A 16,516-nucleotide genomic window follows, 5' to 3' on the forward strand; every position below is an offset into this window, starting at 1 on the left:
GGTTGTCACGGCGGCTAGGCCCCGGTCCGTGACCCTGCCGTGGGGCGCACAGTGAATGATCGGTGTGGATAGTGGTGGTGGTGCGGTGCAGTAAATAACGAGGACACCAGGTTGCAGTCTCTTTACCTTTTTACTGGAGATCTCTGAGTCCTCAGTCCAGAATATGGTTCACCAGGCTGCGCAAGTCCGGCCGGTCCAATGGCACCTACAGAGTTCACTTCACAGGTGGAAATCGGTGCCTTCCTTCTTAGCGCTATGTGTTGTAGTCCTTCCCTGCTGTGCTTACGGAAAGTACCCCACAACTGTTGTGTCTGTTTCTCGTGTTCCCTCACAACTCGATTAAATGATGTTCTTCTAATCCTCCGTCCCTCCCTGATGTTACGGTTGGAACGGCACCCGTTTGTCGGATAGGCCTGGAGTTCTTCCGGGACCCTAGAGACGCCCCTCTCCCGCAATTGCCTCCCAAGACTTCATAGGTGATTTGGGTGAGACAGCCCGCCTGAGACTGACTGTCCTGCCGCTGTTTAGAGTATTGCTTGAAGCTGGTTATTGTAATACTCCCTCGGCGTTCCGGCCACCGGTAGTGCGCCTCAGTAGGATGTTGCTCCGGTCTTACAGCACGACCCCTACTGGTATTCTCCTATCGCTTGATCTCGTTTCTCACTCAGCACAATCTATCTCGCTTCTAATCCTTTCTTGGGTCCCGCCGCTTCCCGGAGCTGGCGCGGACCCGTTACGTTCTTTTCAATGCCAAGCCTCTGTCAGGATCCCACCCCTGACAGAGACCCTACTGTCTCTTCCTCCACAACACCCTCTGCCACCAGGTGTTGCTTTGTCCAATCCAGTCAGCTTTCTGATCTAACTTCCTGCCTGACCCCCAGTTTACCCACTATGGTGGGGAGTGGCCTAATGAATAGCACCCTTAGCTCCCCCCGGAGGCCCAGCTGTGAAATGTATTGGTGTCTGTGATACCTGATCAGATGAACTCCTTCAGTGCCATCGGACGCACCGTAGCTCCCCATAGTGGCGGAGCCACAGTACTGCAACGACCAGGACTCTGGGGCGCTGCAGAAGTAAGAGAATGAAACTGAAAGGGAGAAGATACAGCTTAGATATTACAAGAAAACTGTGAGGCTGATCAAAGAGTGGAATAGACTGTCATGAGATGTGATAACTTCTCCTTGAATTGAAGTCTTCATACAGAGGCTGGACAGACATCTGTCTGAGACGGTTTAGTGAATCCTGCATTGAGCATGGGATTGGACACGATGACCCAGGAGGTCCTTCCAACTCTAACGTTCTATGATTCTATTAACTATGTAATATATCTTATTAGACAAATACGTTTCTTTCTCCTCCTGGATTGATGTTTTGATCTTGAGTAAATTCTGCAAAATCTTTATTTAATTACTACATATACTCACATTATTGAGATAGAAGACAGTTGCTGCTTATAAGATTCTGTGGAGGAGAGGGGGAGGAGCAAGGGTCAGACAAAGACATTCTGCTGCAAGTTCTCATAAAACCACAGTTACACTTTAAAGTTGTTGTCCAATAAACAATATTTTATGCTCAGATGTGTTCAAAATTTAAAAATGAATAAAATAAAACAATAGGGCATGCTATAGTCCCCAATCTGTTTGTGAAGTGAGGGTATTCCTCTACATGAAACAGAAGCATCTGACTCCATGTCCTCATCAAAACCTGCATGAAAAACACCAGTTTTGATGTACAGTGCCTTGCGAAAGTATTCGGCCCCCTGGAACTTTTCAACCTTTTCCCACATATCATGTTCAAACATAAAGATACCAAATGTAAATTTTTGGTGAAGAATCAACAACAAGTGGAACACAATTGTGAAGTTGAACGAAATTTATTGGTTATTGTAAATTTTTGCGGAAATTCAAAAACTGAAAAGTGGGGCGTGCAATATTATTTGGCCTCTTTACTTTCAGTGCAGCAAACTCACTCCAGAAGTTCATTGTGGATCTCTGAATGATCCAATGTTGTCCTAAATGCCTAATGATGATAAATATAGATTATAGATTGTGAGCCCTCGTGGGCAGGGTCCTCTCCTCCTGTACCAGTTGCGACTTGTATTGTTCAAGATTATTGTACCTGTTTTTATTATGTATACCCCTCCTCACATGTAAAGCGCCATGAAATAAATGGCGCTATAATAATAAATAATAATAAATATAATCCACCTGTGTGTAATCAAGTCTCCGTATAAATGCACCTGCTCTGTGATAGTCTCAGGGTTCTGTTTGAAGCACAGACAGCATCATGAAGACCAAGGAACACAACAGGCAGGTCCGTGATACTGTTGTGGAGAAGATTAAAGCCAGATTTGGATACATAATGATTTCTAAAACTTTAAACATCCCAAGGAGCACTGTGCAAGCGATCATATTGAAATGGAAGGAGTATCATACCACTGAAAATCTACCAAGACCCGTCCGTCCGTCTAAATTTTTATCTCAAACAAGGAGAAGACTGATCAGAGATGCAACCAAGAGGCTCATGGTCACTCTGGATGAACTGAAGAGATCTACAGCTGAGGTGAGACAGTCTGTCCATAGGACAACAATCAGTCGTACACTGCACAAATCTGGCCTTTATGAATGAGTGGCAAGAAGAAAGCCATTTCTCAAAGATATCCATAAAAAGTGTTGTTTAAAGTTTGCAACAATCCACCTGGGAGACACACCAAACATGTGGAAGAAGGTGCTCTGGTCAGATGAAACTAAAATCGAACGTTTTGGCAACAATGCCAAACGATATGTTTGGCATAAAGGCAACACAGCTCATCACCCTGAACACACCATCCCCAGTGTCAAACGTGGTGGCAGCATCATGGTTTGGGCCTGCTTTTCTTCAGCAGGGACAGGGAATATGGTTAAAATTGATGGGAAGATGGATGGAGCCAAATACAGGACCATTCTTGAAGAAAACCTATTGGAGTCTGCAAAAGACTTGAGACTGGGACAGAGATTTGTCTTCCAACAAGACAATGATCCCAGACATAAAGCAAAATCTACAATGGAATGGATCACAAATAAATGTATCCAGGTGTTAGAATGGCCAAGTCAAAGTCCAGACCTCAATCCAATCGAGAATCTGTGGAAAGAGCTGAAAACTGCTGTTCACAAGTGATCTCCATCAAACCTCACTGAGCACGAGCTGTTTGCCAAGGAAGAATGGGCAAGAATTTCAGTCTCTCGATGTACAAAACTGATAGAGACATACCCCAAGTGACTTGCAGCTGTAATCCCAGCAAAAGGTGGCGCAACAAAGTATTAAGTTAAAGGGGCCGAATAATATTGCACTCCCCACTTTTCAGTTTTTGAATTTCCACAAAATTTTAAAATAACCAATAAATTTCGTTCAGCTTCACAATTGTGTTCTACTTGTTGATTCTTCACCAAAAATTTACATTTGGTATCTTTTATTTTTGAAGCATGATATGTGGGAAAAGGTTGTAAAGTTCCAGGGGGCCGAATACTTTCTCAAGGCACTGTATCTGGGCCCCATGTCTCTAATGACAGCAATGCAAAGTCACTGTCTGATGCCGCTGTTGCATTATTCAAGCCCTGCAACATTTGTTTGCTCCCATCTGTTACATTGCATTTTGCTAAGACACCAATACCTTAGAGAGGAGCTACTGAAACAACATTTGATCCCAATTCTAGTTTTATTATAAGAAATGCTGACAATTGAACACTTCCCTTCGGGCTTAGTAGAATGGTCTCAGTCTGACATTATCCCGAGCTAAGCTACATGGTCATTGACCATTCTTATTTATACACCATCTCAGAAACAGACATTTTTCAGTTAAGAGCTTTAGCAATTTCACAACTTTACAGTTCTTCCGAAAAATATAATTGAGCGATGTCACTAATGTGAAAATACTCCATTGTTTAGTGTGGAGGCCTGTATTATCTTCAGTTATTGGTAGGTAAGACAGTAATTCTGGGAAAACCAGTCCCCAGGGAGACATGCATTCTCTGCTGATATGTTTCATATTAGAGAAAAGAAAGGAAACTGATTTACAGCAAAACTAATTTTACTGTCAAAAAGTACTAAAACAAATCTTATGTATTTTAAACAATGGTTTATAGTGTATGCAGATGATCCAGAGCCGCCCGTACATGTGCTCTGGGGCTGTACAGTACACACATTACATTGCTGCATGGAACTTGGAAAACAACTTAGACTGGATTTATTTGGCTCGTGCAGGTTGTGGTTACGTTATCATGTGGTATGTTATGTATATGATTTTAATCCGCACTTAACCCTTGTTTTCCTCATGTTTGGGCGTTCTGTTTGTGTTATAAGTATTATAATTTCCTTATGCCTGTTTACTGTTAATTTATTATTCTGCTAGTACGCTGTGCTAGAGCCACATTGAACGGGCAACTTTTATATTCAACTCTTTAAACAGGATGACCATCGGTTGCTGCTCAGGATCATGAATGGAGTGATGTTCAAGTACTAGGAGTTTGCGATAGAGATGATTCCATAATTGTATACCCAATTCATTAAGACTAGCCTTTTGTACACCATTCTTAATTAAGACACTACTGGAGTAGGATGCACACACCATTAATGAATTAGACTCATCATTTGCACCTCTGCCAGAAATGTTGCCCCAGTCAGGAGTGGCGTAAATTTTGATGAAACTGCCGGGCAGGCTAAGTCACGCCCCATCTTGTTCATCTAGATGAATAATGGAGGTAAGAGGCTCCCTTTTTCACCTCATCAGCACCCCGTGATCACCATGGCAGTTGAAGACCAAGTCATGGACTTGGGTGGGGGGGTGCAAGTTTCTGTTCGGTGACCATGGGTTAGTGTGACAGTTCTAATATCCTGCTCCTGCAATACATAAGGTATGTGGTGTACTTCATTAGCAATCTGAAAAGTAAATGTTCAAGTCCCATGCTAGGACTAAATAAAACAATCCAGTAAAATTTGTAAAAAGAAAAAAAAAATACAAAGGTGTGAAAAGTAACAAAAGAAAGTTTGTCATTAAAAACACAAGTTTTCTGTAGAAAAAAAAAAAAGTTTAGAAAACAATACACATAATTGTGTATCACTTCATCCATAGTGACCTGATCTATAAATCTGTCACATTAATTAGCCTATAGTGAACACGATTTAATAGAAACGCATGCCAAAATGTTTTTTTCATCATACTGCCACAGAAAAAAATGGCATAAAAATATATTCAAAAATTGTATGTACACCGAAATAGCATCATTGAAACGTCAACTCGTTTCCCAAAAAAATAATGCTTCATGCGGTGTCGGTGAAACAATAAAAAAGTTATAGTTCCCTTTGCATGGCTTTGAGAATGGCAAAATAGGGAGTTTACAGATAGCAGCTAGTAGCTCATAAGATCTAGAAAAACAGCATGGTAGTCAAACCCCAATCCAGGAAACTCCGTGCACCCAAAGCCAAATGCCTGCACTACCTTCTGAGCCACACAGTGTCCGCAGCAGTCACCGACCATATGTGTGGCATTGCTGTAGGGGACAGAACAAAAGAACAATACAAATGTATGGCGTTTATAGAATCACAAGCTGAGCACAGTGTAATCGGCACTATGTTGGCATATTTGCGATTTTCACACTGCATCACCAATTGCTTATTTATTTCTGAATAAAGTGTGTGGGATTAAAATAGCTACTATATCGGGAGATTCATTTCCTGAGGGGTGTAAATTCCAAATTGGGGTTACTTTTGTTTTTTTTTCTGCTATTCTGTCACCTCAGACGCTCTGTAAATGGTGTCTATCAACAGTTTCAGCCTCTCCCTATGCCAATACAGAAGTGTACCACCATACAGTATATGAGGTTATTTTAGCACAAAAAAAATAATATATCATTGTCAGTGGCCATCATTATAACATTCTGTAAAAGTCCGATGTACTAATAATGGTCACTACACCCCTGGATGAATTCCTTGCTGGGTATAGTTTCCTTAATAGTGTACCTTTATTTGTTTGCTGCTTTGGCTCCTCAAGGGCTCTGCACCTTCAGCTTGGCATCTATAATCTAGTTCAGTCAAATGGCCCTGCTGTCGTTTTGAGCCCTACCGGGTGACCAAGCAGGGATTTCTCACCTCACACATGCGGTATTACTGATCTCATGAGAAATTGCGTAATAAATTGTGGGGTCCATTTACCCTTATCCCCTGTTGTGAAAATGAAAAAATTGTGGCTAAATCAACATCTTAGCTTTGTAGACTGGCAATGACTTTCTTTTTTTATTTTGTTTTATTTTTTTTCCATGCTTTCTTATCTATATATTTTTTTCCTTTATTTTACACATAATTCCCCTCCCCCTATATGGACATAAAGAGCTTTAGGATAGCATTTCAACACTTAATTACCTTTTTATTATTACTAACTTCCTCTGCAACTAGGGCTGGTATATCAGACTTAGTTTCAGGATAAACTCAGCCTCCTGTTTGTATTGCCAAGCTGATCTGGATATGCTAAGACCCAGAAACTCATCCTTATCGCTGGCACCCGTTGATCACATTATTTCTGGGACAGTAGGAGGAAATACTGTATACCCAGCACTGTGTATACAACAGTCAGGAAGACAGAGATGGTAATAAACCATCTCTGCTTCCTCTATGGGGAGTCGGCTGTCTCAGCTGGCTCCCTCATCCTGCAGGTGCTTGATCTTTGTGCAGCTTCTGGCCCTGACATGATGTTCATTGTATCATCATATGTTGACCAGCCTGATGTTTTAAGATGTTGAGTGGTCCACATTTGGTAAAATACCCAGTGGCCAGCTTTCCAATCGTTCTAATAGAGTTTCGTTATCCCAAGTCCAATTTTCATTTCGGTACAATGGTTTCCAGCTTCTTAGACTACTGTATGCACACTCTGATTTGTTAATATGCTATTCTCTCCTTTCTTCTAAGCACTGTGAGCATAGTTTAGTGCAATATTTTCCAGCCTTTGTCTAGAGAGGAAAAAGGTACTGGGAAGTGGAAAAACTGTGCTAGAAAAATACACATGCAATAAATGTATTTACAAAGGTGTTAAAATATTTAACAGAATGTTGATGAAAAAGTGGATGGTGCAAATCCACTCCATGGACAGATATTGGCTCAGTGGTTAGCATTGCTGCGCTGAGGTCCTGGGTTCAAATCCCACGAAGGACAACATCTGTAAGGAGTTTGTATGTTCTCCTGTGTTTGCGTGGGTTTCCTCCGGGTTCTCCGGTTTCCTCCCACATTCCAAAGACATACTGATAGGGAATTTAGATTCTGAGCCCCATTGGGGACAGTGCCAAAAATGTCCGTAAAGCGCTGTGAAATTAATGGTGCTATATAAGCGAGTAAAATAAATGAATAACTGGTGCACAATGTGCTATAGCTCTAACAAATACTCTACTTCAAACCCTTACTATTGGGATAGCTTTACTATTCTTATTTGGAACTGGCTTTGTTTCTACAAACAGTCGCTGACCCTTTTTTCCTAACTATGGACAACCCGCCCTAGCTGACAGTAAGGGTCATTCTGCTATTTGATAGACCACTCTCTATATCCATTACTTATTAATCTTTCATTTCATCCTCAGCATCAAGCTTGTAGCTGTTCAGGAGCTGACAGATAAAGATGCTCTGGAAAAGGTAACTGCTATTTTTTTTTTACTGATGATTTATATTATATTTGAATGCTATAAATAAGCCCTAATTCCTTGGACATTATAGGAGAAATTTCTGTAATATCACCTGACAGTAATTATGCCATTCTCATATTATATTCGTACTTATAATTGACTGTTATTAAGATCGCATGATGTGTTCTGAAAGCAGAAGACTAGAAAGTTTAACAATCAGTAAAAGTTTCAGAAATGACAGCGGTTATAAAGCACAAATCACGTTCATTTAGTATAAACTAACCAGGATGTCTGGGGACAGCACATGGGGAAGGTTGGCTAATTATGTCAAATATTTAGGCAGTCTAAAAAATGCGACAAGTTTATCACACAGTTTTGCATTTTTGTAAAACTTTTACTACCTCTTGGTTGACTTTGTGCCACTTTTTTGGCCACTTTGTTGTATTTTAAAGGGAACCTGTCACCAGAAAAAAACTGCATTAACCTGCAGATATGGGTTTAATCAGCAGGTTAATAGTGTTACTAACCTGCCCTGCGGTTGCACTTAGCAGAACGCTGCAGGAAGAAAATTAACTTTATTCCCCTCGCAGTGTTGCGGTATCAGTCAGGGGGACGGTGCCGCCGTGAGTTCAGTCACTGCTCTGAGAATACAGAGCGGCAGCTGTCACCGTTTTCTGCCCTAGTAAATGGAAACATTTCTGTTTCTATACTACAAAGTTAAACAAATTTGAATAAAAATAATTTTAGAAAGTTTGAGAACTGTTTATTATATACTGGTAAAGCATTTTTTACATAAAATCCTGTCTAGTCTTGGTCTAAATACCACATCAATGTATACTTTCTAGCCATAAAGTGTATATCATCCAAACAAATGATAATATACTATTCAATTCTAATGTATTAATGTAAAGGTAAAAGAATGGATTTTGATGCAGCACTGATGACTTTAAACAGAATATTCCAAATTGCAAGGCCATGTGCACACGTTGAGTATTTGGTCAGTAGTTTCCATCAGTATTTGTAGCCAAAACCAGGAGTGGGTGATAAATACAGAAGTGGTGCATATGTTTCTATTATACTTTTCCTCTAATTGTTCCACTCCTGGTTTTGACTTACAAATACTGATGTAAAATGCTGACCAAATACTGCTAGTGTGACGGCAGCCTGAAGGATTTGCACAATGAGCCAAATCATAATGTGTCCCACCAGCAGATATCATATTATCCAGCTGCGTTGTACACACAGTTTAGTGCATCATGATGGATTTACATTTTACTCTGGAAACATAAAACAGACATCCCATGTTTTTCTTCCACTGCACTTTTTTACATTCAAAATATGTGCAGGATGTGGCCGTTGAGCTATTACTTGTGGTTGTCACTGTACAGATAGGACATGATACAGTGCTGCTAATAAGAAGTGACACAACGGCTGGTCTTTGTGTTGGTTCGGTTGCTTTAGTAGCATATCCTTGTTAAAATACATTGTCTACTCAATAGACCCCATGAATAAAATCTCATTGTTGGGGTCACATAGCTTCTTGTTAGTAAAAATGCATTGTAAACATATCAGGTTCTGAAATCACTCATTTTTATGTAGCAAGTTTGTTTGTAGAAAATAAAAGGGAGTGTCCTTTTTGGACACCTACTTTCTTTCTTTTAGGAAAGAAATACCTATAATGAATCAATGGCAAATGGCAAAATTAATGGGGTCATTATCAATCTTGTGTTACAATCAGTATGTAGTGCATAGGGCTGTGCTGACTTCCCATGGATGTCAGTGGTCATGTTGGGTTTCAACATATGCAATGCTTTTTCCTTTCGCCCTATTTGGAACGCGCCTGAGCTGAGCGGGAATATGTGCAGGGGAATCGAAAAAAATAGCTGCCTTATTGCCCCTTATAAATAAAGTCCCTTAGCTGCCCGTGTATGACTGTGTAACCAATGTACATACTGTAGATTTTCCATTTTCCAAAAAGTAAACCCAAATTCTGTTTAATACCAAAAATAACAAAGAGAGCAGGTATTCACCCTCACCAGGTCCAACACTGGATTCCCACCGCTGCTGTATTGTTGCTGCAACGGTGACTTCACATCAACAGTGCGCATCACTGCTGCAGACAATCACTGGGCTCAGTAGCTATGCTGATCCAGGTGGCACAAGCTAGAAAGCTCAGTGATCGGCTACAGTGGTGACTCGCGCTGTCAATCTCACTCAGATGAAACCAAAACACTAAGACCAGAGTAGAGGCATGAATGAATCCGGTGCTGGACCCGGAGAGGGTGAGTACCTGCTGTATTTATTTCTGCTATTTCACAGTGTTAAAGGGAACCTGTCACCCCGTTTTTTTCATATGAGATAAAAATACTGTTAAATAGGGCCTGAGCTGTGCATTACAATAGTGTATTTTGTGGACGCCGATTCCCCACCTATGCTGCCGAAATACGTTACCAAAGTAGTCATTTTCGCCTGTCAATCAGGCTGGTCTGGTCAGATGGGTGTGGTGTCTTCCCCCAGATCTTGCTTAGTTTTCCGTTGGTGGCGTAGTGGTGTGCGCATGCCCAAGTCCAGAATCCACTGCACAGGGGAGGGAAAATAGCGCGATCTGCGCTATTCCCCTGGTGATCGGTGGGGGCGGCCATCTTCCTGTGGCCGCGCGTGCACAGATCGAGTGCTCTGCTGTCCGGGGCTTCAGGAAAATGGCCGCGGGATGCCGCGCGTGCGCAGATGGAGATCGCGGCGGCCATTTTCCTGAAGCAGAGTTCAGGATCTCCTTCTGCGCACGCGCGGCATCCCGCGGCCATTTTCCTGAAGCCCCGGGCAGCAGAGTGCTCGATCTGCGCACGCGCGGCCACAGGAAGATGGCCGCCCCCACCGATCACCAGGGGAATAGCGCAGATCGCGCTATTTTCCCTCCCCTGTGCAGTGGATTCTGGACTTGGGCATGCGCACACCACTATGCCACCAACGGAAAACTAAGCAAGATCTGGGGGAAGACACCACGCCCATCTGACCAGACCAGCCTGATTGAGAGGCGAAAACGACTACTTTGGTAACGTATTTCGGCAGCATAGGTGGGGAATCGGCGTCCACAAAATACACTATTGTAATGCACAGCTCAGGCCCTATTTAACAGTATTTTTATCTCATACGGAAAAAACGGGGTGACAGGTTCCCTTTAAGGGTCCACTATCCTGAATGTATAAAACCCCTTTAACAGCTCAACATCAGTTTATTACCTTTTCTGATTTTCTCACAATTTTCAATATCTTTGCCTACTGTAACGGAATGCAAACATTTATATTCAAAGTTTTTAATTTTTCACTACGCAAGAAATATTCTGTTTTCTGCATAAAATTAGAAACCCCAATATAAAGATGTTGTAAGCTACACTGTTGCAACCATTTCAATGCTCCAGTGCATACCTGGGCAAAGTACGGCCCGCGAGCCACATTTGGCCCTCTGGCTGTTCCAGTCCGGCCCACGGATGGAGACAGAAGAACTGAAACAGTGGCCCGCGGGCTACGCCATGCCCTCACACCTGTCTTCCATCCACTGCTCGCTGTCACCGTTCTCCACATTCTGTGGATGCAGACAGCTGTGAATACATTGGTGGAGGACGGCGCCGCTGACTACATCTTCATCCAATCAGTGTGTGAGCCAGCAGGTTGTATGGGGCATATGCTATATAAGAGGCTATATGGGGCTTATTCTGTGCATAGGGAGCTATGTGGGAATCATACTGTATATAAAAGGCTATGCGGGGCTCATTCTTTACATATGAGGCTATGTGGGAATCATACTGTATATCAGAGCCTATGTGGGGCAAATTCTGTACATCAGAGGGTACGTGGGACACATGCTGTACATGGAAGGCTACGTGAGGCTCATAGTGTACATGGAAGTCTATGTAGGGGCTCATACTGTATGGTGTGTGGGCTCTTGCGCTGTATAGGGAGTTGTGTGGGCTCCTACTGTAAATAGGGCCTCTGTGTGCGGGCTCATACAGTATACCTGCATACTTAATTCTTCTCAATATTCAGTCATGCAATTATTAATAATAATAATAATAATAATATAAAATAATTATAATTAATATGTTAATAGTAATATTGAGCAGAAATAATTTTAACCTATTGGTTCGGCTTTTCACAACAGTCATGTGGCTGGCCCCTCAGGAATTTTAATTTTCCAATCTGCACCTGGGCATACCATATGAAGCATCAAAAAACTTTGCAATTAGCGTTAATTGAAACATTTCCAACATTATATATAAACACTGCTCAAAAAAATAAAGGGAACAAATAAACAACAGAATATAACACCAAGTAAATCAAACTTCTGTGAAATCAAACTGTTCACTTAGGAAGCAACACTGTTTGACAATCAATTTCACATGCTGTTGTGCAAATGGAATAAACAACAGATGGAAATTATTGCCAATTATCAAGACACACTCAATAAAGGAGAGGTTCTGCAGATGGAGACCACAGACCACATCTCAGTACCAATGCTTTCTGGCTGATGTTTTGGTCACTTTTGAATGTTGGTTGTGCTTTCACACTCATGGTAGCAGGAGACGGACTCTACAACCCACACAAGTGGCTCAGGTAGTGCAGCTCATCCAGGATGGCACATCAATGCGAGCTGTGGCAAGAAGGTTTGCTGTGTCTGTCAGCATAGTGTCCAGAGGCTGGAGGCTCTACCAGGAGACAGGCCACTACACCAGGAGATGTGGAGGAGGCCATAGGAGGGCAACAAGCCAGCAGCAGGACCGCTACCTCAGCCTTTGTGCAAGGAGGAACAGGAGGAGCACTGCCAGAGCCCTGCAAAATGACCTCCAGCCGGCCACAAATGTGCATGTGTCTGCACAAACAGTTAGAAACCGACTCGATGAGGATGGTCTGAGTGCCCGACGTCCACAAATAGGGGCTGTGCTCACAGCCCAACACTGTGCAGAACTCTTGGCATTTGCCACAGAACACCAGGATTGGCAAATTCGCCACTGGCACCCTGTGCTCTTCACAGATGAAAGCAGGTTCACACTGAACACATGTGACAGACGTGACAGAGTCTGGAGATACTGTGGAGAGCGATCTGCTGCCTGCAACATCCTTCAGCATGACTGGTTTGGCAGTGGGTCAGTAATGGTGTGGGGTGGCATTTCTTTGGAGGGCCACACAGCCCTCCATGTGCTCGCCAGAGGTAGCCTGACTGCCATTAGGTAACGAGATGAGATCCTCAGACCCCTTGTGAGACCATGTGCTGGTGCGGTTGGCCCTGGATTCCTCTTAATGCAGGAAAATACCAGACCTCATATGGCTGGAGTGTGTCAGCAGTTCCTGCAAGATGAAGGCATTGAAGCTACGGACTAGCCCGCCCATTCCCCAGACCTGAATCCGATTGAACACATCTGGGACATCATGTCTCGCATCATCTACCAACATCCCGTTGCACCACAGTCTGTCCAGGAGTTGCCGGATGCCTTAGTCCAGGTCTGGGAGGAGATCCCTCAGGAGTAGTGATGAGTGAGTGTACTCGTTGCTCGGGTTTTCCCGAGCGCACTCGGGTGGTCTCCGAGTATTTGTTAGTGTTCGGAGATTTAGTTTTGATCGCGGCAGCTGAATGATTTACAGTTACTAGCCAGGCTGAGTACAAGTGGGGGTTGCCTGGTTGCTTCGGAATCCCCACATGTAATCAAGCAGGCTAGTAGCTGTAAATCATTCAGCTGCCGCGATGAAACTAAATCTCCGAGCAGTCACAAATACTCGGAGGTCACCCAAGCAACGAGTATACTCGCTCATCACTACTCAGGAGACCATCTGCCGCCTCATCAGGAGCATGCCCAGGCATTGTAGGGGGTTCATATAGGCACGTGGAGACCACACACACTACTGAGCATCATTTCCTTGTCTTGAGGCATTTCCTCTGAAGTTGAATCAGCCTGTAAATTTTCCACTTTGATTTGGAGCATCATTCGAACTCCAGACCTCCGTGGGATATTAGTTGTGATTTACGTTAATAATTTTTAGGTTTTATTGTTCTCAACACATTCCACTATGTAATGAATAAAGATCTACAACTGGAATATTTCATTCAGTGATATCTAGGATGTGGGATTTTAGTGTTCCCTTCATCCCTTTATTTTTTTGGAGCAGTGTGTATATAAATTATATATATATATATATATATATATATATATATATATATATATATACGCAGTAGTGCTCAAAAGTTTACATACCCCGACCACTAACCATGAGCGGAGAAAAAGTTTATATGTATTGTAATGATGCACACTATCTGTGGACAGGGATTACTTGCTTTGCTGGTCGCTGGGGCATACGCTGGGACACTCAGGGTTAAAAAAAAGTCCATTCGGTTTATTAGTAAGAAGCATAAGCCGCTCCTCAGGAACCAAGTAGTATGCAGCAGCCAGTACACAGTCCGTTACACATTTCGCTCTATAGCATAAACACAGTTTCTCACTGACCCCGGTCAGCATAACACGGATTCCTATCCGTTTCCTGTTGGTGTCGGCCACACAGAGTCCCGGATGCCTCTTGTCCTCAGAGGTATCCAATAAGCACAGTCTCTCACGGACTCCGGTCAGCATGACACGGATTCCTGTCCATTACCTGTTGGTGTCGGCCACACAGGTACCCAGATCCCTCTTCTCCTGAGAGGTATGCCACAAACAGTTCTCACTGACCCCGGTCAGTATCACTCATGGTTCTCAGACCGTCCACTCCGGAGGTATCTCACAGACCTCCTTCCTCTGGCTCAGACTAGCCAGCACTGCTTCCCAAGCTGTGCGATGTCCAGCAAGCAGGTTTTGGTCTGGAGCCACACATGCAGGAACACTTCTCTTTCACTGCACACAGACCACTCTGTAGTGTCCAGCCTGGACAGATGGAAATCTCTCCACACTGATGGACTCCAAAACACTCACACACATGTGCCAAACACACCTCCATTACATAGTTGTAACCACACCCAGGTACCTATCACATGGCTAGTCAGGTGATTGTGACATCACCGCAGGTCCTCAAACACACAACCATCCTAGGTGTTCAGACACACCCCTGTGGGTGGGTATGTAGGTGACTGGACCCACCCATCTCTCCAAGTCACCCAGAAGCCTCCCAATGTGTAGTAAAACCCTCAGCAGTAGATCTGCTGAGCAAAACACGCCCAGGCTTCCATCACAGGGCCTCTGTGATACATTAATCTCATGACCAGTCGCCATACCACTGTATATATAGCTTTTGAGCACAACTGCACAACTGTGTACACTATATATATATATATATATATATATATATATATATATATACACAGTTAGGTCCATATATATTTGGACAGAGACAACATTTTTCTCATTTTGGTTATAGACATTACCACAATGAATTTTAAACAAAACAATTCAGATGCAGTTAAAGTTCAGACTTTCAGCTTTCATTTGAGGGTATCCACATTAAAATTGGATGAAGGGTTTAGGAGTTTCAGCTCCTTAACATGTGCCACCCTGTTTTTAAAGGGACCAAAAGTAATTGGACAGATTCAATAATTTTAAATAAAATGTTCATTTCTAGTACTTGGTTGAAAACCCTTTGTTGGCAATGACTGCCTGAAGTCTTGAACTCATGGACATCACCAGACGCTGTGTTTCCTCCTTTTTGATGCTCTGCCAGGCCTTCACTGCGGTGGTTTTCAGTTGCTGTTTGTTTGTGGGCCTTTCTGTCTGAAGTTTAGTCTTTAACAAGTGAAATGCATGCTCAATTGGGTTGAGATCAGGTGACTGACTTGGCCATTCAAGAATATTCCACTTCTTTGCTTTAATAGACTCCTGGGTTTCTTTGGCTTTATGTTTTGGGTCATTGTCCATCTGTAGTATGAAACGACGACCAATCAGTTTTGCAGCATTTGGCTGGATCTGAGCACACAGTATGGCTCAGAATACCTCAGAATTCATTCGGCTGCTTCTGTCCTGTGTCACATCATCAATAAACACTAGTGACCCAGTGCCACTGGCAGCCATGCATGCCCAAGCCATCACACTGCCTCCACCGTGTTTTACAGATGATGTGGTATGCTTTGGATCATGAGCTGTACCACGCCTTCGCCATACTTTTCTCTTTCCATCATTCTGGTAGAGGTTGATCTTGGTTTCATCTGTCCAAAGAATGTTCTTCCAGAACTGTGCTGGCTTTTTTAGATGTTTTTTAGCAAAGTCCAGTCTAGCCTTTTTATTCTTGACACTTATGAGTGGCTTGCACCGTGCAGTGAACCCTCTGTATTTACTTTCATGCAGTCTTCTCTTTATGGTAGATTTGGATATTGATACGCCGACCTCCTGGAGAGTTTTGTTCACTTGGTTGGCTGTTGTGAAGGGGTTTCTCTTCACCATGGAGATTATTCTGCGATCACCCACCACTGTTGTCTTCCGTGGGCGCCCAGGTCTTTTTGCATTGATGAGATCACCAGTGCTTTCTTTCCTTCTCAGTATGTACCAAACTGTACATTTTGCCACTCCTAGTATTGTAGCAATTTCTCGGATGGGTTTTTTCTCTGTTTTCACAGCTTAAGAATGGCTTGTTTCACCTTCATGGAGAGCACTTTTGACCGCATATTTACTTCATAGGAAAACCTTCCAAATGCAAGCACCACACCTCAAATCAACTCCAGGCCTTTTATCTGCTTAATTGAGAATAACCTAACGAAGGGATTGCCCACACCTGTCCATGAAATAGCCTTGGAGTCAATTGTCCAATTACTTTTGGTCCCTTTAAAAAACAGGGTGGCACAGGTTAAGGAGCTGAAACTCCTAAACTCTTCATCCAATTTTAATATGGATACCCTCAAATGAAAGCTAA

General features: G+C 42.9%; 1 protein-coding gene across 1 annotated transcript in view; it reads left to right on the forward strand.

The window, feature by feature from the left end:
* Positions 1 to 16,516, forward strand: part of EEPD1 (endonuclease/exonuclease/phosphatase family domain containing 1) — a 188,791-nt gene that overhangs the window by 92,160 nt on the left and 80,115 nt on the right. The window contains exon 2 of the mRNA XM_077269235.1: positions 7,599 to 7,650. Within this exon, the coding sequence (XP_077125350.1) occupies positions 7,599 to 7,650 (52 nt within the window). The remainder of the gene's footprint in view (positions 1 to 7,598; positions 7,651 to 16,516) is intronic.

Source organism: Ranitomeya variabilis, chromosome 6, assembly GCF_051348905.1.
Source record: "Ranitomeya variabilis isolate aRanVar5 chromosome 6, aRanVar5.hap1, whole genome shotgun sequence".
NCBI lineage: Eukaryota > Metazoa > Chordata > Amphibia > Anura > Dendrobatidae > Ranitomeya > Ranitomeya variabilis.